Below are 24031 nucleotides of genomic sequence, written 5' to 3'. Positions count from 1 at the left end.
TGCCAGCTCACGCTTCCCTCTGCCCTGCAGAGGCAGCTGAGGGTCCCTTCAGGCCCACCTCCTCCGCCTGGCACCAGCAGCCGGGGATGGCAGATGCTCGCAGCGAGCGGAGCTTCCCGGTGAAGCCAACTGCCCTGTGGCACCAGCGGGCCGTCCGGGACGGTGGCAGCGCGGCCCCTTCTGTGGAGCCCGAGGGCTGTGCTGATGGCAGACTGCTGGGCCATGCCCCCCGGCAGCCCTCCTGGCCTCCAAGCAGCGGCATCGCGAGGCCTGGCTGTGGCTGACCCGTGCCAGAGGATGCCCGGGCCCTGCCATGCCGCGACCCGTGCCAAAGGCCCTTTCGAGGCCTCTTTCTGCTCGCCCTTGCCCGGTTTCGTACAAGGGTGAATGCTGCTGCAGCGGGGACACGGGATGCTTTGCAGAATGCTGCCTTTATTCTGTCAACCAAGCCGCTGCGACTTTCTTAATTGTGGATTCTTTTAGTTAATTAGAAATGTTTGGAAATGCCTCGCACCTCAGCAGGGTTCGGGTCTGCGGGGTGCCAAGTTCTTTGTTCTTCATCCAGCAGAGCACTTAAGCGTGCCTTTAAGAACACTTTACAGGCTCAAATAAGCTCATTGATTTCAGCAGGTTGAAGGACTGAGCCAATACCAAATTTCTTCCAATGATCCTGACTCAAACAGTAACATCCAGGGAAGTGTTTCTTGAATGTTAATGACACCTTAACTTGCAATATCTCGGGCTTCACAACAATTTCACAGAAATGTAGCAAAAGCTAAAACTGTTATGTTGGGGTGGGGGGATTTCTTTGGAAAGGAGTAAATAAAAGAAAATTCATGGTTAAAGGTGATTTTATTATTATTTTTATATTCCCCTTTTTTTCCCCAGTTTTTAGTAGCAGAGATCAGCTTTCAACATGGTCATCTTCAGTGAACTTTTCATAAATTAAGAGGAAAGTGAAACAGTTTGGAAAAGTAGAGAATCAGCAAATACTCCAGAGAGAATTTTAGTGGCAACATGATTAATAAGGGACACTCCTGGTAATACTATCAAAACAGCGCTATTGCAAAAGCATATGGAGTGTCCCTCTGTCGGGGCAGCAGCAGGGTTCAGACAAATGATCCCAGTTATTTATGTGCCTCTTTGCAGTGTGGATTTTTTCTCCTTCCAGAAGTGTGAGGGGAATCAGCTCTGTAGATTCAGAGGATTAGTCTTAAGGAAAATAAAAAATTGAGTAAATCAGGCAACTTTTTGCTCTGGAGTATTTTTGTCCTTGTTGATTGTTTGATATCAGGCATACGTTCCTCATGCAGACCTATTTTTCTTCATTTTTTCTCTGTGTCAAACCCCACGTGTAACTAGTAATACCTTAAAGAGCTTGAAAAGAGAAACATTCTCCAACAGAACCAAATGGTGCAAAATACATGAGAATAAAACTGTTGTGCCTTGTGCAGGTTCTCTTCTGGTTTTGCTGCCTGTCTCTACCATGAGCAAAAACCTCCGCCAGGCTGCCCTGCAGCAGCCCGTAGCACCCGCTGCACCGGGCATGGCCATGTCAGCCCTGCATTGCTCACATCACCCCGGCAGTTTTTTTCCTCTGCCTGTTGTTTTGAGAGCAATTATTTCATTATTTCCTTAAAGACATTTACTGTAGAGCTGCTGTGGCAGCTTATAGTTGTCATGTGGGAAGGCAAAGGAAGAGAACTGGAGCTAAGAGTATAAACTTCTCAGGTTTTAGGAAGATACTAAGATGAAATGATATTGTGGTTTTCTCCCTTTTTTCTTCTTTTTTTTTCAAAACGTGAGAGAACCTTTTGTCCTGCACTTAGATAGACTGTACAGATTTGGCTCTGCCCACGACAGAAATTAAAATATTAAATTTAAAAAATAGCCGTCCTGACACAGGAGACAATGCAGTCTTCCAAAACCAAAATAGTTTTATATCGTACACTAGCATATAGCAGTCAAAGATCTGTGTGTGTGGGCTTTAAGAGATGCCTTTCCTTCTTTTTTTGGAGAAGGAACTTCTGTTAACATCTAAATGATTTCAAGAATTCAGCAAGGATTGAATTCCCTACTTCATCGGCATGAAACTTTCTCATTGCTACTGAACTATGTTATTTTATCAGCCTTCTGCTCTTCAGACTTCATTTACCAAAAACTTTTAGAAGCGATTATGCAAGTCAAATCTAATTTCTTATCACAGTCCTGTATTTATTGGCTCCGTTGTTTGTGAGGGATTGTTTCTCCCAGCCTGTTTCCCTTGGCATTTTTAGAAGGTTCTTATAGTTGTTAGCAGCTGTAAATTGTATTAATAAGAAGTATTTGGTTACTGGTTTCTGCAGTTTTGTATGGTGATTAAGTTGGATTGCCAAAGGTTGAGCAAGTTTCTAAAAGAAGGCTTGTTCTTTGAATTGTTAAAACACTTTCCTCAACAAAAAACAGCTATATGTTTCAAAAATTTTACATGCGAGCTGATTCACTTCTGCAGAAACTAGGGCGAAACACTTTATTTTTCCAAATTGCTATTGACTTTAAAATAATGCAGTCTCATCTAAGAATTTTCTTAAAAGTTGAAAGAGCCAGACTGAAAGATGTCAAGGGTTTGGGGCTTTTTTTCTCAGCATTGCATTTGAGATGCATTTCAGCACTACCTTTTTGTCTTGTCTCTGCTGTGCTGTTCTTCCTGGAGCAGTTTTAGTGGTTCGATGAGGAACTTTTCTGAGTAGCGCAGGATATTGGTGAAAATGAGCACATCTGGTTTGGCGTCATCCAGAGAGAATCCAGCGTGTGCTCCATGAGCAGTGGTGCGTCCTCGGAGGTTTTCAGGCCTCAAATTGACAGAGCCCTGAGCAGCCTGGTCTGAGCCTGGTGCTGACCCTGCTTTGAGCAATGGGTTGTGCTGGAAACCTGTGGTCCTTTTCGACCTGATGGTTTTATGATTTATGACTCATTTTGTTCTCTTTGGTGTCGGAAGAGCATCTCCTTGCTGTGGTCACCAGATCTTGCTGTTTGAGAGCTAGATTCACCCAGCATTCATGAACTGTGTCAACAGAAAAGAAAATAGGTGCGGTTTCTTTATGCAGATGCTCCTGTTTGTGACCCCCTGCAGATGGGGAAGGGCTCAGTGAAGTCAGATTTATCCAAGAAGGAGAAGCTGATGCCAAGCAAACCTGTTGCTAACTGTTGTGCAGAGCAGAGGGCTTACCGTCCACATGACAGCAGCAGGCAGGTAGCGAGACTGTCCAGCCACAAGCATGATCAAAACCTAGTTTGCTATAAAAAAATGGTTTATTTCTCTCTGTGACTCTAAAAGTAGAAAAAAAAAATCTACCTTAATTAAACTTTTGCTGAGGTGGAAGCTACAGCATGTATTTGTTCCAATCCACAGGGCACCATCCTGCAGCTCCTGCGCTGCGCATAGTCTGTGGAGTGAGCCGAGGGCAGTTGCTGTAGCAGTTGCAATGTGACCAAGACTGTTTGGTGAGATCAGGTTTCCCAGCAGAGTCCTGTAATGTGGAAAGAAGTCCTTGTGATGGAGCTGATGAGGACTGACACTGCTGGGCTGGCTTGGGAGCCACTCGATAACCTTGCCCAGCCAAACCTCCCAGAGGGCAGACTGACACTCAGGAAACCCTTTTCATCATCCACCGCTGAGTTGTGTGTGGAGCCTGCGTTAGCATTCTGAATTATGTCTCTTCTGGCTCTTGACTACATACAGACTTTGATGTTGAAGGCTTAGGACGGTTGGTTACATCCTGCACTTAGCTGGTCTCACTTCTTGAATGTCATTGCACAACCGCTTTTACTGGAGAAGCTCCTTGCCTCAGCCAAGAACATTAATGATAAAACAGTGGCTTATGCAGCAGTCATCTTGTCATGTACCTGAAATTATCTGTTTGAGCTCTTCTCGAAGGTCTGTAGCAGATGGAGAGAGACATTATGAGTGAAGCAGTTCAGACTTTAAGTCAATATAGAAGGAAAAAAAAGAGTGTTAGATGTGTGTAACCAGTTCAGACACAGTATGTAATTAGTCTTCATCTGTGGCTTTTTAAATAAGCAACAGCCAGAGTATCCCAGATTTGAAACCTGTATTTGTTCAGATGTAATGGATGTGGAGATATTTTTTTCTGAACTTCACACCCCAGAACATCATTTTTCCAGGTAGGTTTACATCAAATGAATTGACTGGAGCAGAGCTGCACGGTGCAGGTTTGTTAACCATTGCAACAGCTCTGTGTTGTAGGGTCATCTCAGTAGGTTCCTGTTTAAAGCTGTCAGTCATTTCATTCTTGACTGTTTTGTACCCATTTTCAATTTTTTTAACAGAAAAAAGTCCATGCTGCCTTTGAGCTGTAGTTTCTCATACTTAAGTCTGTGTAAAGATGATTTATGGTGCTAGTAGGGGCTCCACTGGAAATGCAAGATCTATTATGAAGTGGGATTGAACAGACCATGCTGAAATGTTTATTGCCGTCTTCAAAATAGAATACATCAGGGTTGATGGTGCCTGTCCAGGAAAGAGAGAGAGTGGAGTGGAGTGGGGCTAGTGGGGTATTTTTAGTATTCCAATAAAAGACAAGGCTTTTAAAGGAAATCACTTATTGCCATTTTGCAATCAAGAATGCAGGAGTGTTCCAGGGACTGCAAGAAATATGCTTCAAGAATGCCGGACCCATAAGGAACTAATCATTAAATATTCTCTCGTTTCCACCCCCGTTTTTTGCTCTGAGGAAGCCATTTAGAAGCTTTGCAATTTGTATGTAAATCTCAACCCTCCTGACCACGCAGTTAAGTATCCAAGTGACTTAGGAGCCAGCATCCCATTTTCAAAAGTTCTTACAATTCCTGTGCAACTAGGGCACTCTTAAATAAAAGACACATGGACCAGACTTCAAGAACACTTAATCTGACCTTAAATGACTTGGTATGAATAGTATATGATTTTTTTTTTTGTGCTATGACTTACTATCCTTGATCAACGTCTTACTAGTAAAGTTCCTCTTGCAGGTTCGGTTAGACCCGTAAAACTGCAGTTTTGTTTCTGCAGTTTATTCCACTCGTTTGACTGACCTGAGCTGTGATTTTTTTAATTTTACTGATTGTTTTTTTTCTCGTGTAGTTCTAGTTGTTGATGTGTTAAACATTTCAGAAGCATTCTGGCACTGTAATATATCTATCTCACTGGTGACTGAGTAGTCCCAGCATTTGTTCGAGTGAAAAACAAAGGAAGAGACAAAAGATAATACATTCTCAAGTGATTTCAGAGCCTAATGGGGTGATTTACTGATGCGTCTAAGCAGATCTGGTGGTTACCTGCTCTCTCTCCCCACGCTCCCATCTTTTTCCTTGTCCTGGCACCGGTGTCCTGGTGAGCCGGTTCAGGGAGCTATAATGCTGGAGAAGTGACCCTACCAAAAACAAAGCCTGGGGTGTCAGGATGATGGCAGATGGACACGGGCAGATGTCCCCTTCTGTGCCAGGCCAGCAGAGCAGTCCTTTCATTTTATTTATTTATTTTTTTTTCCATTTGTTTTTACTGGAGAAAGTAGTGGGGGAACAAGAGCCCCCCGCTGGGATCATCTGTCATGTCTCCTGCCGTCCCGCTTGCCCCAGGTAGCGGCTGTGGGGTGGGCGGCTGCCTGGCAGAATTCCTTTCAGGAGAAGCCCCCCGAGCCTGCCAGCTGGGCTGCGGCCCCTCGCCGGCCGGGAGCTGCGATGGAAGGCGCACGGCCGCGGGGATGCGAGCAGGAGAGCGAGCCACGAGGGCACCGCAGGAGGCGGCGAGTGCCGCGTCTCCAGGATTTAACTCAGCTCGGCCCTGCTGGCCTTGCAGGTTGGTAAATCTCTCGAGCTTTCTAAGCCTCGAATGCGAGGCAGCTGGTGCAAACCTCCGAGACCCGTGCCGCCGAAGGGCCACCTGGGGGCAGGTGGCCTTTGGGTTTCGCTGGTCCTTGCCTTCCTGCCTGGAAAGCCCGACCTGGCCGCCCCGCAGCGCTGGCTGTTCGCACCTCCACGGTTTGTGAAGCTGGGGTCCGTGCCAAACGCTGCTTCTGTTCCTCCCTGCCCTCAGTGGCAGGGGGAGAGTAACTCCTGGTGAACCTGGAGCAGGGGATGTTCCACTTCAATCCGCGCTTTCTCACCTTTCCTTGCTGACTTTTGCACAGCTTATGCCAAAAGGCAAGAGTTCAGGTGACAGCTGCGGCTTGGTCGGGCTCACTTGGGTGAACCTGGTCTGAAACACGAGGATTTGTAGAGCTTTTTTGGTCCTGTTTGGGCTTGTTTTGTTTCCTTTCTTCTGGGAAAACTTAGTGCACGCTGGGGTTTTTCAAACTTTCACAAGTGCTGTTCCAAGTTGTAACACAGTTGTCCAGAAACGCAGCACAGTGCTCGGCTGAGCTTGTTTCTTGGCGTTGCTTATGTAAGGGAAAGGATGCTAGAGAGTTTGGAGAAGGGAAAATTGGAAAGCGTGTGCTTATTTAATTAAAAAAAAAAAAAGGAAGAAAAATAAGCCACATGCAAAAAAATGCAGTAACCATGTCTGCCGATGACCTTTGGGGTTGGAAATAGTTTGATAATAGCAGTGTGGGGACAAGCAAGGAAAGTCTGTGAAGTCACTCGAGCAAGAACAAAAGGAAAAAACATGAGCATGTTTCCAGTTTTCTTCCTCGCTGGGATCTGGGTGATCTGCACGGAGCCGAGTGCTCGCATCTGGTGTTTCCCCTAGCAAAAGGCATCGGGCAGGGATGAGCAGGGGTTGCCAGGTGTGACTTGGGGTTAAAGAGGCGCTGTGTAGGAAAACACCAAATGGGAGACTGGTGGGGAGACCGCTGGTCTTAATTGTGCGTGTTGGCTGGGCATGGGTGTGAGGCCCCGCACTCATTTCCCCCAAAAGACAGCCTGTGCCCTGGGGGCCTGGCCTTTCCTCTGTGTTCGGCATTGTTACCCAATTCAGAGAGAAGTCTCTGCGTGGTCGCTATTGCTGCTCAAATACATCTGATCTGTTCTTTGCTACGGCAGCGGGTGCAAAGGGTGCAGGCAGTGGTGGCTTGGGGGAAGGCGTGTAACTCTTGTAAGCTTTTCCCTCGTGGTGAATTTCCATTTGCTCTTTATGCAGCGATGAGTCCCGTAAATATTTTTGTTCCCAAATCTTCAGAACGGTTTGCAGGAAGGTGTTACGGGGGCACGTGTATAAACTGTTCCAGTGCTCTCTGGTTCAGCAATTCTGTATCAAATGTACCTTGAGCCTCTCCTAGGTTGTCCTGTGTGAACTAACATTTGCTGTTTAAAAGCAGATACACATTTAGCTCAGTGTTTCCTTTCCAGCAATTTTCCCTGGAAATTACAGATTATTACAGTTCTTGCCGTGCTCTCGACTTGTCTTCAAATCCAAACAAATGTCTTGCCTCTCCCTGAGCTTCAGGTTTTGTGTCTCGGAAGGTAAAATGTCCCTGTATTTCTTAACTCCTTCAGGAAACCTTCCTCTATTCCCACTGCCCTTCTTTTGTCTGGTTCTCAGATTAACGCAAGAGGTTAATAAATTGTGTATCTTAAGTAGACTTAGAGGTGTGCCGTCAAATTTATATTTATGTGGCATCTTAAACCCTTGGATCAAAGCCGCCTCACTGCTGCCAAAAGTGGATTTCGTTAGCACAACCCGAGTACTGGCCATGCTGGAGACACGAGCAGTGACGGGAGGCTGCGAGTGCATCCATTCGAGCCATTCCTCCAACTATTGCAGTTCATTTAAGGTTGGGATTTTACAAAATATCTCGTTTTCTTGAAAGAATATGGGATTTCATTGCAATTGCACTTGGAACTCGTTCAATATACTATCTGGCATGCATTTGTAATTTGAAAAATAGATTAAAAAAAGAAGCAAATTGAGGTATAACAATAATGGATTAAGAGAAACACTTATCTCACTTCCTTTCATTCAGTGGGGCTGTGCATGTGGTTTGGGACCTGAACTCCAGGGATTATTTGATCACTGAAGCAATAAACGTTTTGGATTTAAACTCACATCATGTTGCTTCTGGGACTGCATTTGACATTTGTTTCCCAATTGTGGTTTTCATCTCGCTGTTGTTTATCCACACGTTGTTTGCCAACAGGTATTGCTGTCAGTAACGTGAGGTATGTGCGGGCCCTGATCAAAGGCTCGCAGGAACAATAACAAACCCGTCTGCGTGCCGCGAGAGAAGCACAGCTCTAACCTGACGTGGCAAAAAGCACAAAAATGCAGGTTTTTTCCTATGTGAACTAACGTGGCCTGAGGAGTTAACGCGGAGAGGCAGAGCCTGTGCGTCCCACTCCGATAGCTCGTTCCTGCAGGTTAACCTGTTGCTGCACAAACAGCTCCGAACGAGGAGTAACTTGAGTTTTTTCCTCCTCCATAGGAATGACCTAGGTCTGTCTTTCTTCCAAATAAGGAATTAATAATGCCATAGTTGTTGTTTCCAAAGAGCTCGGCTTTTTTGAGAAGTGTCTTCTTTTTTTTTTTTCCCGTAGACCCAATGAAACACATGGGTGTTGGGAGCCTTTAATAACTGTTCTCAGAGCCTGGTCTTGATTTGTTTGAGAATTGCCAATGATTTCGATGTCAGAGTTGAGAGGTACGATTGTAGTGTTAAATTTCTCAAGTCAGACCGGTTGAAAAGGAAGGTCAAAAGCAATAAGGGCCAGGTTCCTTTGGGTGGACGGGGGCGGAGGATAACGTGCGAGCGCGGCGCTGTGCAGACGTGTATCGCCCAAGAAAACGTTTGGCTGTCACAGAAGTAATAAAGAACAGGCCTCCAGGGAGGGGGTTTCAATGATGCAGGTGTAGGAATCAGGGAGTGTATTTACATACAAGCCAGCTTAATAGTGGGGGATTTATGCTAAAGTGGTTCTTAATGCAATACAAATTGAATGCCCCGTCTCGCTTTAGACGAGGAAAACGTTAGAGGGAAAGATTTTTATAGCTTTTGGGGGAGAAAGTGTTTGGCTTTTTTTAGGGAACATAAAGGACAGCAAGATGGATTTCTTCGGGTGCTTGCCATGTTAAACTAGTGCTTTAGGTATGTGCATCGGGTTCTGCGTCAGCCTTCCAAGTTGGTTCGCTGTTGCCTTGAAAATCAAGGGTTTGAACAGATTTGGGCAGGGTTTCTGCCATATATCTGGCAACACGAGCTTAAAATGAACTTACTGAAAAAGCAGATAAAGTTTTGTGTTTTTTTTTTTTTTTTTTTTTTTAAACCATGACATTAAAAAAAGAAGAAAAAAAGAAAGCAGCCCTGCCTCTGCAACCTCTTGTTGAAACTCCATCTTCTCCCCGCTTCTCTCCTACCCTATAAAACAGCTATGATGTGTTTATAAGTTAGCGCTCCGTGTCACTTACAAAAGAAGACTTATTCATAAACTTCTGCATAGACAGTTCGGTGGGAATATAACTTTCTTGGCATAAAGCAAGCAGCTTTTTCCAGATAATGTAATGCTATACCAGGCTCTTTAAAGTCATAGCATGCTATTTATTATTTTCTTTAGAATCTATAAAAGACGCCACCGCTGAGCTTAGCGTTACTGAGAGTGACACTGCACCCGAATCAACGGAAATGATACGGAAAATCCCAAGCAAAATCCCATTCCCACAGACAGTCACCAGCAGGCGAAGGAGCAGGTCTTAGGGGATGCTCTAAAGTCACCCGTGGGCAGACAGCCGGCTCGGGGTGGCTTTCCCCTCTTTTTTCCCCTTTTCCCCTCTGCAGGCAGTGAGCACAGGGAGATCTCCTACAGGCGTGCCTTGTTTTTTGCTGGGGTTTGCCAGCTGCGAGCTAACCCTTCTTGAACCAGACCTGGATGTAACCTTTCAGCTTTTAAAGTCAGGGCACTTGACTTGGGCACACACACATACTTTAGAAGGTTTTTTAATGGGCTGAAATCGTATTTATTTCAGCATCCAGCAACCAGCCAAGGCCTGTTCACGTTCGCTTTCTGAATGTGCCCGATAGCCAGGAGCAGCACCGAGCCCACGGACCCGTCCAGCTCACTGAAGGCACGGCTGCTCACTGAGTCTCAGGGTGTCCCGGGGGATTTGGGGGTGACAAAGGCAGGGGTCACGTTGGCCAGGTCCTTGTCCAGGTGACTCTGCCTTCTCCCTGGCTGGGGGGGAGAGAAATGCCTTGCTGCCAGAGCGCTCTGGTTTGGACTTGAAAGAGAAACCCTGGTACAGACCTCTGCGGAAAGGAGAAATCATCATCCCTTAGCATATGCTTATATTTACTTCTCCTATTTATAAGGACCTCGCTGCACTAATTATAGCAGCAGGGACTGGAAGAGATTTCCTTGCTCGCTGAGTCCAAGCCTCAGCTATCACAGGCAAACTGGCTCTGCACTTGCTGTCACAAACTCTCCCAGCATTTCTTCAAACATTCGGGACCTGCTCCCTGGTGCCTGCCCGGTTCCACATTGCCTGCTCCCACCGCCAGCCCCAGCTGGGCTGGTACCCGAGGCAGCACCGCGCCGGCACCGTGACGCTGCTGCCTTGTGCCTGCTGCTGCCTTCCCTGGGCTGGGGTCCAGCAGAGCAGGGCTGGGGACCCCAAGGGACCCCTGACAGCCCCAGGGCACCTGCCTGCACCCTCCTCGTCGGTATGTGGCAGGTGTGATCCCCCCTCCCCAGAGAACGGTGTGGGTGTGTGGAAGCGGAGCCTCAGCCCCGTTCGCAGTGACCGTCGCCGCAGCAGACCCTCGCTGGGGTTGCTGTAGCCCAGCACAGTCCTGCAGGAGCACAGCAAACCCAACGGGGCAGCGCCGCGGCGTTAATGGTACGTCGAGAGGCTGATAGAGGCAGCCCAGAAATCTTTTGACACATATTCAAGAGGGAGTTGTCAAAACAAGATGTATTTATGACAAAGTTCCTGCCTGCCTTTGCAAAGGCACTTGAATCCCTGCCAGATCCTAAACACGCTCAGATTCCCAGGAGTTATATTCAGCACAATAAGTGGATATTTCACAGTAAATATTGCCTTGTCACAAAGCTGGCATGAGCGCCGAGCTGACAAGCAACAATTGGCTGCTTTGTGTGGGTGCTGCGAGGGCTCCTCTCCTCCTCGGTGCTCCTGGGCAGAAATTTCTGCCGGGCTCCAGCCATCGTTAGCAGGGGGAATTAGAAATGCCCCAACGAACCTGCAGGTCGGTCAGGCTCAGCGGCCTCGGTCTGAAGGGGCAGCAGGAGGGGCAGGAGATGCTGGGTGGTTAATGGCAAGCACAAGGTGGTGGGCACCCGCTGTCCTCCGAGGAAGCCGACCTGTCAGGGCTGTGCGGGGTTTGCAGGAGTTGGCGAGGGGAAACAAGCTCGTTAAGCAGCCTGTGAGGTTACAGATGTGGTAGCAGCACCATCAGCTTTGCCCCGCAGTGCCCCCGTCCCCTGCACCCCGTGGGTGCCCGGCTCTGGGGGCAGGGATGTGCTCTGTGCCCCCGCGGCTGTGGGGCAGGCAGGGTTGGGAGGAAGGGAGGAAATGAAATGACTTAACTGGGCTGTCGTCTGCCGGAGTGCTGTTTGTGGTCCCTGAGGACAGCTGGCAGCACACCAGAGTGCCCGGGCTGTAAGTGTGGTCCCGTTCCCAGCAGGGACTTTGGCACCCCGATGTTCCCCCTGCCCGGCTGGGGCCCTGCGGCACGGTCCTGGGCCATTGACTGCATCCGTGCCCATCATTAACCCCTGGAAAACACAGCGCGAGCTGGGGCTGAAAACTCATTCCCTGGGTGCCCAAACCCCTGCGGCGCCGCGGGAAGGGCCTCGGGCAGCCATGGGGGCAGCAAGGAAGGGGCAGGGGAAGGGGAATTCGGCGTCCTGCAGCCCTGGGCCGCTCCTCTGCACTGAAACAACGGCACGGCCTCCAGCTCTGCAGCACGTGGAGCTTCGAGAGCCTCCTCCAACTGCCCCAGCCCATGGCCACGACTGCGCCCAGGCTCCTGCTGTCGCTCCTCACCTTCCCCTGCAGCACGTTTCCGAGCGTTTCTGTCGCTGCTCGCTTCTCCTTTGTGCAGGGAGCTGGTTCTTGCTGCCGCTGCTCTCCGGCTCCCGTTGGCTTTGTTGGTGGCTTTGATTCGTGAACTTTCCTTTGAGGAGCTCTTGTCGAGGGGGCTGTTTGTGTTTCAGGGGGCTTGAGCAAAGAAAGGCAAAGCAGGCAGGGAACCCAGAATGCATAATTACTGTCAGGTCCTATCTGCAGTTTTGGGGAGGAAAGCATGTTGCGCGCTGTGAAACACCCAAGTTTAAAGCCTCAGATCCTTCTAATCTGTTATTCTGTAGTATAGGAAAAAATACAATGTGCGTAACATCTGGTCTCTATCATGCAAGAGGTACTTTGAAATTTGTATGCTATTGCCAATTTACGTTGTCCTATTCTTCTTGTGCATACTGTGAGGATCAGATAAGCCTTTAATGCTGGCTGGTTTCTGATTTACGCTGCGCTGACACGTGCCATCTCTGCTTCCCCGTCTCTCATGTGGGGAGTAAATACTTGACCACTGCTTTTGGAAAGAGAAAAGTGGCTCCAGGTTTTTAGTACCAGTCTCTTTCCAGGAAAAAGATGAAGTTTCTTTCGTTTTGCTGTCCTGCTGTTGGTGCCCTACCCATTCTCTCGAGTTTCCTATTCATTCTGCCCCTGCCCATTAGCCAGACTTTATTAGTCCCCCACCTTCCCTGGTTCCTGCTGTGTAATAATTCTGGTTTATGTGGAGTTTTTCTTGGGAGTTGTCAAAGAATAATTATGCCCCATTAACTCTACTCCATATCGTTACTAATTCACACCTATGGAGTGTTTTCCAAGAAACCGATCTCGGTCGTCTCCTAATTGCTGAAGTCCATAAACTGTTACACCGAAACTGCACAAAGGATTTGCACCCTCTAAAACTTTTCCCTCCAGTGCAAAACATAACAGAGAACGTGAATGCAGAAGCTTAATCAGATCTTGCTTCTTCCTTATTTAAGCAGGCTGTTTGCTTCCAGCCTCGCTGAGTACCTCAAAATGCACAGTAAGATGTAAAAGCACGGAGACTAGAAGTGCAGTAAAAGTAGAGATGGTGTTTGCACAGTGTTAATTCAGCAGGCTGTGCTGATGGGTGAGTTGGAGGTGGTGGGTGGGCTACGCCTGAGCTGAATGCCGGCGCCTCAGCCCTGCCAGGGGGTGGGAGCGAGTCACCCGCTCGTGGTCCAGCACCCCGCTGGTTCCTGCACGCCTGGATCACGCTGCTGGACGGGGGCAGAAAGCAGCAGCAACAGCCAGACATTTTTAGGAGCCCATTCCCTGTTCAGTGTGATTAACGCAGTGTTATCCAGGTGTAGCCCGTGCTGCAGCATCATCTGTGTACAGGCAGGGTGTCCCCGGGGGCCGTAGCTGCCGCAGGAGGACGCGGCCCCGTGCGGCCCATGGGCTGTCCCCGCTGCGGCCGTGCCCCGCTCGCTGCCCCCCCGCGTGCAGCTGGGCAGAAGAGGAGGAGTTGTGGTGGTGGCAACTCTGCTGCGCTGGAAAAAAATCACGGACCCCTGGCACAGAAACCGTTTCTGCACAGAAAACATGACACTATTTACAAAAAGCGATGTCTAATATCCTTTTCCAGCTTGGAAAGAGGAGTTTATTTTAATACATCCTTTCTTAATTGCCATGAGCTGGACTTGTAAATATTGTAAGTGGTTGAGTAATAGTCATCTGTTAGCGGACCAAGCGAAGGGACATTTTTTCCGCTCTTGGAGCCCTAACATATTCCCACAGCTCTGGCAGGACAGCGCCGAGCAGATACCAGCACAAACAGCTGATAACTAAAAGGTAGCTCAGCCCCGGGGGAAGCGCAGCGCCGCTGCCCTGGGGGCCGTGCCCGTGCCAGGCCTTGACTTTTGGGGCTCTTGGTGCCTGGGAGGCGGTGGCACCCGGTCTGCTTTCAGGAGAGCGTTTCTGCCTGTCCCCTCCTGCCTGGCTGCCCAGAAGGGCTTTCCTCTGGGCTGTGGCAGGGCAGTGTCCAGGCGGTGAGCCCCGTACCACGGGCACCGAGCCGCTCTGTGCTGGGGCTGTGGGGAGCCTGCCTGGGCGACTGCTCTGCTGCTAACGTGCCCCTCTTAATACCAGCCTTCTGCAGAGCAGCGTTGGATGCCTGAGCTAATAAATAGTCGTGCGGATCGGTGAGATTGAATTAGTCGCGAGAATATCAGCCGGGAGGGCTGGGCACACAGAGCGGGGGCAGAGCACCGCCAGGCTCCCTCACGTGCTGCTTGGGGTTTGTTTTCTGAAGCCAGGTACACGCGTCCCCAAACGCGCTGCTTCTGCTGTGCAGATCGTTCTGCCTGGATGTGGGAGTAGTTTGTATTGGAAACAATTTCCTGATGCAATTTGGATTTCCTTCTGAATAATCCTTTCCCCAGTGGGATGGTGGAGAGGGATTGTAGAAGAGCTTCACTGTGCTTGCAATGCGTTAAACCTGCCCCTTAATTTTTGCAAGGCAGATGTTGAAGTAGGAAGATACTCCGCAGGCACAGCGAAAACTGAATTCGGGGGTCAGTTGGGGAGGAACTGCTCTGCCAGTGGGGCTGCCGGGTTCGGGCTGCGGTGCAGGTGATCGGCGTGCGAGGGTCTGGTGGGGCGGTGAGGAAGGGCTCTCAGGCGGTGAGCCTGGGGGAAAATCTGTCTCAGCAGGGAGGGGGAGCAGGACGGGGAGGAAGAGTTTAATTGCAAAAGACCAATTGTAAAAGATGAAGGCAGCAACCTTAACGTGTTGTTTCATCTTTTCCAGGAATGCTGGTGGTAATTGTGTTGCTGCTGATTGCAATTGCTGTGGTTGCTGTCTGGCCAACAAAGTAAGGCGAATGTGGGGCCCATTTGAGCTGCTGCTCACCAGCTGAGCATGGACGACTCCACAGAAGAGACCAACTTTGTGCAAAGCCCTTATGTGTTTCCAATAAACTCCACAGTGTTAGAATGAAGCTGTGTCCGGCAGACATCCGTTCCTTCATTCGGTGCACAGCTGAAGAGTGCTGCCTGGTTTGGAGGGTTTGAACTTGAAAAGGACTCTTCCTACCTTGATTTCACGTTCTGGGAGGATGCAGCTGGCAGTGCCTCCACGTCTAAGCAGGCGGTGATGCTGGCACGCTCCCTGGCCCTCTGCTGCTCTGCTGGGCGGCCGCTTGTCCCAGGGGCTTTGACGTGCTGCCAGCTGTGAAGGTGAGGCTGGGGAGGACACCAGCGGCTCCTGTGCTTTCTGATACCTTTCTCCAGACTGAAAACTCTTACTGTTTTTCAAGGCATACATGTTTTAGGGAATGCATGCATGTAGCTCGCAGTGGGATGGGGAGCGTGAGGGCAGGCGTAGCCCTGCGGGGAAGCGTTGATCCCGAGCGCAGGAACCCAGATGAGCTGCTCCGAAATGGCCACGAGTGAGTCAGCCTTTGGCTGCTGGGGGAGAATTATCGGTGTTGATCTCTGCAGATAGAAATGTAAACAGCGGCAGGGCTTTAACACAACCAGGTGCGTAAGCGTGGAAAACCTTGCCCAAAATGCGCTCATGGGGAAGGAGCGCTCTCCACGTGCTCTGCCTTGCTCGGGGCAGCCTCCGCCTGACCACAGGAGATGCGCTGCTATTAACGTACTAATTTCAGCAGCTGAGATCTGCCTCTTTCTTTTATAACTTTACACACACTGTTAATACTGAAGGGAAGGATTGCCTATTAAAAACTAATGAAAAAGAAGTATTGAACGCTCACTTCTGGCCAAAAAAATCATTATTTTGTTACATGCGCCAATTTGATTTCAGAATTGATAGAGCAAGCAATAACTGTTGAATAAAAGCTGATCCATTTATATACAATTCATCTGCCTGGCGTTTCAACGTTTCCTGTCATCTCGTGTTACGGGCGAGTGATTTCACTCACACTTCCAGCACCTCAGAGCCGGTTCTGAGAAGGAAAGAAGTGGCTCCGTGTATCTCGGCACACATCCTGCGGCTCTGTAATGACTGCCAGCCCTGGGTCCTCCCTCACGGCGGTGAGAGACGTGCTCTGGGGGCTCCGAGCTGCCCCTGCCGCCCTCCCCTCCGCACCCAGAGGTGCCGCGGGTGCAGCGCTGCGCTGGGAGGGGGGACGCGGGGCTGGCACTGTGCAGCCCCCCGGGGCACAAAGCCATCCCCTCTTCCCTGCTCAGTTTCCCCATCCTTTGGCTGGGGCTCGGGCACTGACCCCTTGGGAAGTGTGTGCAGATCTGAGCGCAGAACTGCTCTCATTAAATCCTTGCAGCTGGAGCTGAGGCTCCAGGATCCGACCTGGAAAGGGCAGCGTGCGATGGTTCTGCTGGAAGCAGGCAGCGGATTCACAGAGCTGCCGAGCACCCACCAAATGCGTGTCTGTTGCTAACGGGTAGGAACTGTTCCCGGGGGCTGAAAAGCCCCAGCACTTCGCCCTTTCCTGCCTGTGCTCCGGGGACCAGCGCAGGGCAGGTGGAGCTCGGAGCTCTGCAGGAAACAGCCCAGGAGCTGCAGCGTGGCACGGGCAGGGGGCTTTGAAAATCCCCTCCTGAGTGAGGGGCTGCTGGGGAGACCCGTGCCCCCAGTGGGATTCCCGGTCTTGGGGCAAGGCCGGGTGTGCCCCGCTGGCTTCCTGGGCTCTGCAAACAGGTGGAAATTTGGGTTTGGGCTTCGAGGTGGGTAACGGCATCTGTTCTGCCCACAAGGTGAGATTTTGGAGCGGTGCCTGTTAGTGCAAAGGACCAGAGTCCCTTACACATCTCCATGTGCTTTGCTGGAGAAAATCCTTTAAGTCCTTTAGAAGTCCAGTCCAGGTTGTTCTGTTTTGCTTGTTTTCCCTTGCAAAGATGCTTCATATTACAACCTTCAAAGGAGGGATGGAAAAAAAAAATAGTTCTACTTTCTTGTGGTTTCCAAAAGGACACAACAGGTTTTTGATTAGTTTATTGCTTGATCTCAGTAGAAATGGAGCTTTAAGCAAGGCTGTCCCAGCTGGAAAGGAGCAGCAGGGAGCTTCGGAGACGTCTCCAGCACCCATGCGCTCCCGCGGTGCTGGCAGGGGGGGAGCTGGGTGCCAAACCTGCCCCGCTGGGCTCTGCTGGCAGCGGCACAGCTCGGTTCATCACGACGAGCCTGCGGACTGGGCTTTCTGATTAAAACTGCACTTTACAGAGGGAATTAAGGCTTTATTTAAACTCTCAGGATGGGCAGAATGGATGCATAATTCATCCTGATCAATGGGACAGTGACTTTGAGTCGATAGAGGCTTTAAAAAAGATGTTTTCTGGTCTGTTTTGTCCTCAAACACATTTTTCTGTTGGTGCATGGGGAAGGTGGGAACACGAGGATTGCTCTGCTGAAACGTCTAACAAAGGGATTCTGAGGTTTGCCCTTTAGGTAACATTTAACGTGTCATGTGGGTGAGGAGCTTTATTAAAAAGAAGTGGATTTGGCAGCGCTCTGCTGTGCGTGGAGCGCTTTTCTGTCTCCTGGCTCCACAAAAGAAGGAAGGCTGAAACAGCGGAGCAGCTCGCGGCAGCCCCGGAGCCAGCAGGGTTGGGAAGCCGGGGTCGTGGGGTTCGGTCGCGTTGTCACTGCCCCGCTGTCACCCCCCTGCCCTGGTGTCCCGGCACAGGGTGTGTGGTGCTTGGGGTTGCCCCATGCCCGCGGGGTGCAGCGGGTGCTGCAGTTGTGCCTTTTCGGGTGCCCTCGTTCCTGGAGCCGCGCCGAGCGCCCCGCTGCAGATGCCGCGAGTGCGGCGCTCGCCGGGGACCAGGCTGAGCCCTGGGGATCGCCGGCGGGGCTGGGAAATCCATTTGCTCCTCTGCAAAGCCGCCGAGAGCCCCGGGGCGGAGTTGAGGGCACTGCTGACCCATTTGTCCCTGCAATAAAGATCTGAGATTTCTGACCTCGGAGATGTTTTCGAATTAATAAATTATCGGAGACACTGAGAGCGTGGGTCACGCGGGCTGACCCCTCTGCCGTTTGCAGCACCTTTTGCCCGTGTTTTTCTCTCTGGAAGCATTTTGCTGCCTCGCTCCCACTGCGCCCTCCCTCTGCCAGCACTCCGGCTGCTGGGACTCAAAATCCCGTAGCTGGGGGAGCAAAGGGGGGCCCTGAGAACGGCCCTTGGGCTGGCAGCCCCCCCAGAGCCCTGTCCCTGTCCCCATCCCCGCACCTAGCCCCCGATCCTGCTCCTGGTGCTGGACGAGGGTCCCGCAGGTGTCAGCACCCAAAGGCACCCCCAGGGACCCGGTCCCATGTGCCTGGTGAGCCCGCGGCACCCCTGCTGCCCCCGGGGGTACTGGGGGCGCCGGGGGGGGTTCAGCAGCCCCTGCGCGGAGCGGGGCCCCTTGGGGCGGGAGGAAGCAGAGGAGCACGGAGATGGGTTCGGTTTACAAGAGTTTATTCAACTGGTTCTGACTTTAGTTCTACCGCGTGGGTGCTGAACAGTTACAAGCTCTTTCGGGATCAATTACAGCCAATCTAACGAAACAGACAAAGAAAAAAAAAAAAAAAAAAAAGAAATAATTCAGAAAAACAATAAGAAAATCCACAACTTTTTCACGTGTCATTAAATATATTCATATATAATAACCATAATATATTAGTATGCATTGTAAAGAAACATCGCCCAAAGCCGTATGCAATGGTCATAACTAAACAACATTTACAATTCAAGATATTAACAGAAATAACAAAAAAAATAAAACCAAAACAAACAAACAAAAAAAAACAACGAACACAGGTTTTGTGACAGGTCTGTGTGACCGGAGAGGAGCGGGTGTGCGGGGGGGACGGACACGACGAGACGAACAAAAACGAGACGAAACGACTCCTGTCGGGTGCTACCGTCGAGTGATGATTGTTTTGGCATTTCAGCTGCTTTCCGATCTTGCGCTGAAGGCGCCGCAGCCCCTTTGCCCCATCCCAGCCCCTGCTCGTGCCCCCCCGGCTCTTTGCCACCTCCTTGGCCGTGGGACGGGGGCGGTTCGCAGGGGCCGAGGTGTGGGGTGTGCAGGGCAGGCAGTGGGTGGGCGCTGCGGTTCCTGGGGGTTATGGTGGGGTTTCCTCGTTCCCCACCCCGACTGCTGCACCCCTGGCCGTGGCGGTGATGCTTAGGAGTGAGATCTGGTCCCCGCTGAGTGACGAAGTCCCCTGTCCCCAGGATGTGTCCTGGAGCAGGGGAGGCTGCAGGGAGCAGCTGCATCCCCAGACGCCCCGAAATTGGGGCATCCCAAGGGGAAGCACACCAGTTGCACCAGCTGCTCCAGCAGGTCGGGCTTACTGGGAGCATGGATGGAGCGACTGTTGGTGAGCGCAGAACTCCTGCAGCCACCTCGGAGCAGGCTGGCAGTGGGATGGGGACAGGGGCTTGGTGTCCCCGAGCTGCTCTCACCCTGTGCAAGCCCCGTTCCTGATCTGCTGGGCTTGGCAGGCAGCGGGCACGTGGCGTTTCCCCCGCTGCCTCCCGAACACCAGCGGCAGTGAAAGGGCCGGGGCTCATCCCCAGGGGGGTGCTGGGGGGCACCCGGTGCTCGCCAGGCTTGGGAAGGGGCTGAGGGAGTGCGGGGTGTGTGGCGTGGGCAGCCCCGAGTCCCCTGACCTCACCTTCCCGCTGTGCAGGTGAAGAAGAGATTCGGGGCTGGATCCGGCTGCTTTGGGGCTGTTGGGAGCAGTGCGGTCACCTGTGGCTCGTCCTGGCTAAACAGGGACCAGGCTGCCCCAAGCATCCCCTGATGCCGGCTGGAGGAGTGCATCCAGCCCGGCTTTGGGGCTTCAGGCCTCCATTTGGACACCAAAGCTCAGATTTTGTCTTTCTTGGTGGCTTGGGTTCCCTCAGCTGCAAGTCTGCTGCCTGTCCTTGAGCCCTGAAGTGAGGAAGACCGAGTCTGCCCGGAGTAAGGAGGGGGCAGCTGTGGCTTGGTGTGGTGGCTGGCTTGGTGCCCCTGAATTTCCTGGTACCCCAGTTCATTTCTGCGGGGCTGTGCGAATGAGGGGGCTCTGTGGAGCTCACGCCCTCCCTGCCATGGCTCCAGCACGTGGCGACTGCCAGGGCTTCCCTGGGAGCCCTCCCCTTTACACCTATTTACATGGCTGCCTCGCTTTATGGTAGTTTATGTCATTATATAAATATTGTCAATTGCTATAAAACAAGGCAAAACCACTGGAAAATGTCATAAAATGGATGTTTCCAAGTTTCCTAAAAGGAAAAATATCAGGGAGGTTTTGCTTTTCGGAGCAACTTAAATGTTTGCTTCTCCTCCAGGTACCTGGCCTGCCCTCCCTGCCATTCCACCCCGGCTCTTGCTGCCACGGGGGCTCAGGCTGGGTGCTGAGCGGCTCAGCACCCCGTCTGCCCGCACCCTGCCCCTGGGTGCCCCTGGGGTGGGAGATGGAGACGATGCGGCCACTGCCTGGCTTCAGATGTTAGAGGTTATGTCGGGAACAGCATTCCCCCTGGGCTGATCAGCTCCTCTCGCCCTGTGGAAGGTGAAGAGCAACCCAGGGAGCTGTGGTGGGCCAGACCTTGCGCCCAGTCCCATGGGGCAGGCAGAGCCTTGGCACCGCTGTCCTGCCTCCCCGCATCCCCAGGGGGCACCTGCCAGGGGCAGCCGGCGGCTCCCGAAGGAGCGGGGGCAGCACCACGGTGCTTTTGGGGGCTTTTTGGGGTGCTTTTGGGGGGCTGAGGCTCAGCAGCTGCCAGCCGGGGGCTCAGCTCCCAGCATGTCCTGAGGGCGGCAGCAGAAGGGCCATGAAGGTATCGGGGTGGCCATGGCTGGAGACTGCGGTTACACTGGGGTGAGGTTTTTCAGAGCACCTACGGGATGCCATTTTTTTTGTTTGTTTGTTTTTTCTGGGTGTTTCCTGGGGTTATGAACTCCTTGAGTGGGAACCTGTGGCCAGGAGGGGAGCAGGGCACCCAAGTGGCAGTCGCTGCCTCAGGTGCCCATGGGTGGGGGACCTGGTGCTGTGGGATCAGCACACGGAGACCTCGTCCTGCCCCAGGCCGTGCAGTGTGGGGGAGCATCGAGGCCGAGCCCTGGCACAACCCGCACCGTCTGGTCCTCAGTGCTGAGCCTCTGCTTAGGTTCTTCTGAGGTTCTTCTTAGGTTCAATCTCATCTCACTGTGTGTATTTTGGGGAGGGGAGCTCATCTCCAGCATCACTGTTGATTTGTTTCTTGCAGCCTTGGTGTTCCCAGCCTGGTGTCAGCAGCTGTAAGCAGTTCGGTGTCTCCGGATCCTCCAGCCCAGGGGCAGCATCAGCAGCGCCACACACCCGCGTCCCCCCTCCTCTCACGATGGTGTTTAATTGCCACGTCTGTGATTTTGCCGTTGGTGGTTTGTTGTGTTGTTTTCTTTTATCCTTTTTTATCCTGGGATGTGAGGTGCCCGCCTGGCACGGCCGTGCCCCCCAGCACACGGTGCCGCAGCTTTCCCCCGCGCCGGCCCTGCCCGCCCCAGCCCTACACAAAGCAGCATGCACACTCAGACTCTCACTCTCGCGCGCTCCATCGCCTTCTCCTCCTTTAGGCTTTCTTACACTTGCCCTTCTTCTCCCGCTGCTGGAACTTCCTGAGCCGCCGGGCCCACGTATCCCGCCACTGGATCACCAGGCTGGTTTTGTCCGCAATGATGCCGCTCTGGTCGGGAGAGTCCTCGTTGTTGCCCAGCAGCAGGTACTTCTTCATGGGCTTGATTTTGGGGCACTTGCAGGCTATGTCCTTGGAGTGGATCCACAGGGTCTGGTCTCCGCGCCGTATCCGGTTGCTGCCTTGTTTGTAGACGGAGATGATGTTGACCGTGAACTTCCACCAGTCGGCATTTTTTTCCGCTTTCAGGATGTGGATCTGGACAGCTGGAGAAAAAAAGGCAGGAGGAGAGAGGAAAAGATGTTACAGCTCATGCTGGTGGGAAGGGAATGAATTCAGAGCCCTACCTAACGGCGTGTGAGAGGAAAAGGGAGCGACCAACGGGGTGGTTGCGTGAAGAAAACCTCTGGCCCCGGGGGTTCACCAAGAGCAGCAGCAGCCGGTGCTGGTGGCAGAGGGGCCGCAGCTGCCAGGAGCAAGGCCCCTGGGTCCCCCCGGGCTGCCCCATGGACCACAGGGCTGTATGGGGGTGGCCAGGAGCTGCCCTACCCATGGCAGGAGCCTCTTTCTCCTGCTCACATCCTGGAGATGTGCCAGGGGCCAGCAGGATGTGGCCATGAAGTGAGCACGGATGGGGCAGCTCCCCAGGGCTGCTTGTGCAGCGCTGCCTCCACCATCTGCCCTGGCACCTGCAAAGTTTTTAAGCCATCAATTAACTTTCAGAATGAGGTGGACTCATGTTTGCCAGACTCTGCCTCTTCTGTGTGCTGCCTCCTGCTCTCACAGAGCTGAGAGCGAAGCGCTCAAGGGTGAGGATCGGGGCTGATTTCAGAAGCCCCTGCAGCCAGTGCGGTTTTGTCCCAAGAGGCAGCCCCAGGCTGCAGCCCAGGTGGCCCTGAGCAGGTCAGGGTGACCTCTGCCAGCCTTCCTCCTCCTCTTCTTCCTCCTGCATCCCTGCTGGCCACGTCCATGCCTCCCACGTGCTTGCTGCCTCCCATAAACACGCCGGTTCTGCAGACGGGGGTCCCAGCCACAGGGAAGGACGGGGACACGCTGGCCATGAGGCCAGCGGAGCGCTTGGCCCCGCCGCTGGGGAGGAAGAGGAGGCGCAGGGCCAGAGGCAGCTCCCGGTGCGCAGCCTCCTGCAGCTGCCCACAAACCTCCAGCCGCTGCCTCTGGCGGGGTTAAACGCTCAGCTCCTCACCCAGCGCCGGCTTCCAGGAAAATGGCATCATCACCGGGCAGCGGCTACACAGCCCTCCCGTTTATTCAGTAATTATGAGGCGAGGGGCACGGGGAGCAGTGGGGACAGAGGGGACGCCGCCGGCCGAGGCTCCAGCGCTGGCCGGGAGCCGGGGGAGGTGGCACCGCTGGGACTGGCGCGTGCAGGAGGCGCAGCCCTGCTGCGTTCTGCCTTTTCCTCTCCAGTCCAACCACAAAATGCTTTTTGACCGAACCTTTGAGCCTTTCCTCTTTTTTCCACCTCCTTTCCAGCCCTGGCACAGTCTCACCCCCTCTGCCCACCTCTCCCAGAAACTGACCCCATCCCAGATGGGTGCAGTCCTGAGGGCAAAAACAGGGGGAAACAGGCTCAACAAAACAGAAAAAAAAAAAAATAAATAAAAATAAAAAAAGACAAAAACGGGCAAAAATCTGAGATTTGCCTTGTTAACACATGAATTTTGCACCCACAGATCAGCTGCACGTCAGCATCCCCCTTGCTCTAAAGCTGCAGCATGCAGGCTGATTTCCAGCTAGGAAGGGCAGGGGGCTGCAGGGCTGCACAGCCCAGCAATGCTTTTTAACACATTACAAAATATATGTGTTTTTTTTCTTTTTCTTTTTTTTTTTCTTTTTCTGTCAGAGCATGTCACAGATGCCAGATGCTTTCATTAAGAAAAAAAAAAAAAAAAAAAGGAGAGAGAGAAGAAAGAAAACAACCCTAAGCTCTGACCATGTATTTCCCAGTCTGGTGTGAAGGTAACAAAATGTGAAGATTAGCCAATTTTTATTTTTTGGAAACAAATCTTTCCAAAAAAGCTTAAACCTTTGACCTGCCTGGGTCCACACTGACAAAATGGAGAAAATGAATGAAAAGGAACCGGAGAGAGGTGGTTACAGGAAACTCCGCTCTAACATACACAGTCTGTATTTTTTTGATGTCAGGGCCCCGTCTTTTTTTTTTTTTTTCCCTTTATTAATGAAGTGGAAGGAGTGAAAGCTTAGGTGAAGGCTTGGCTGGCAACGTTGCAGCTGTGTTCCCTGACAGCAAGTTTTATGCCCTCAAACTCTGCATCTAGGACACGCGGCTTGCCCGGAGCCAGAGCCCCCGAGCTGCTGCCTGCAGGACAGCCGAGCTCCGCAGGGCCGGGAGCTGCAGCCCGGCTGGGTTTGGGTCCAACCCTGTGGGCTCAGGGGTTTGCAGCACCCCTGGAGAAGCCTCGGT

General features: G+C 52.0%; 2 protein-coding genes across 2 annotated transcripts in view; one reads left to right on the top strand and one right to left on the bottom strand.

Annotated features, from left to right (window-relative positions):
- STX8 (syntaxin 8) overlaps window positions 1-15841 on the top strand; it is a 96608-nt gene extending 80767 nt beyond the window's left edge. The window contains exon 8 of the mRNA XM_032199858.1: window positions 14769-15841. Coding sequence (XP_032055749.1) covers window positions 14769-14836 — 68 coding nt within the window. The 3' untranslated portion in view covers window positions 14837-15841. The remainder of the gene's footprint in view (window positions 1-14768) is intronic.
- A 2707-nt stretch (window positions 15842-18548) lies between these two features.
- The window catches only part of NTN1 (netrin 1), an 84759-nt gene continuing 79276 nt past the window's right edge, over window positions 18549-24031 (bottom strand). The window contains exon 6 of the mRNA XM_032199839.1: window positions 18549-21851. Coding sequence (XP_032055730.1) covers window positions 21523-21851 — 329 coding nt within the window. The 3' untranslated portion in view covers window positions 18549-21522. The remainder of the gene's footprint in view (window positions 21852-24031) is intronic.

This window comes from Aythya fuligula, chromosome 18 (genome assembly GCF_009819795.1).
Source record: "Aythya fuligula isolate bAytFul2 chromosome 18, bAytFul2.pri, whole genome shotgun sequence".
NCBI classification, from domain to species: Eukaryota; Metazoa; Chordata; class Aves; order Anseriformes; family Anatidae; genus Aythya; species Aythya fuligula.
Note: the sequence above shows the minus strand (reverse complement) of the source record. Positions and strands in the feature narration are given on the sequence as shown.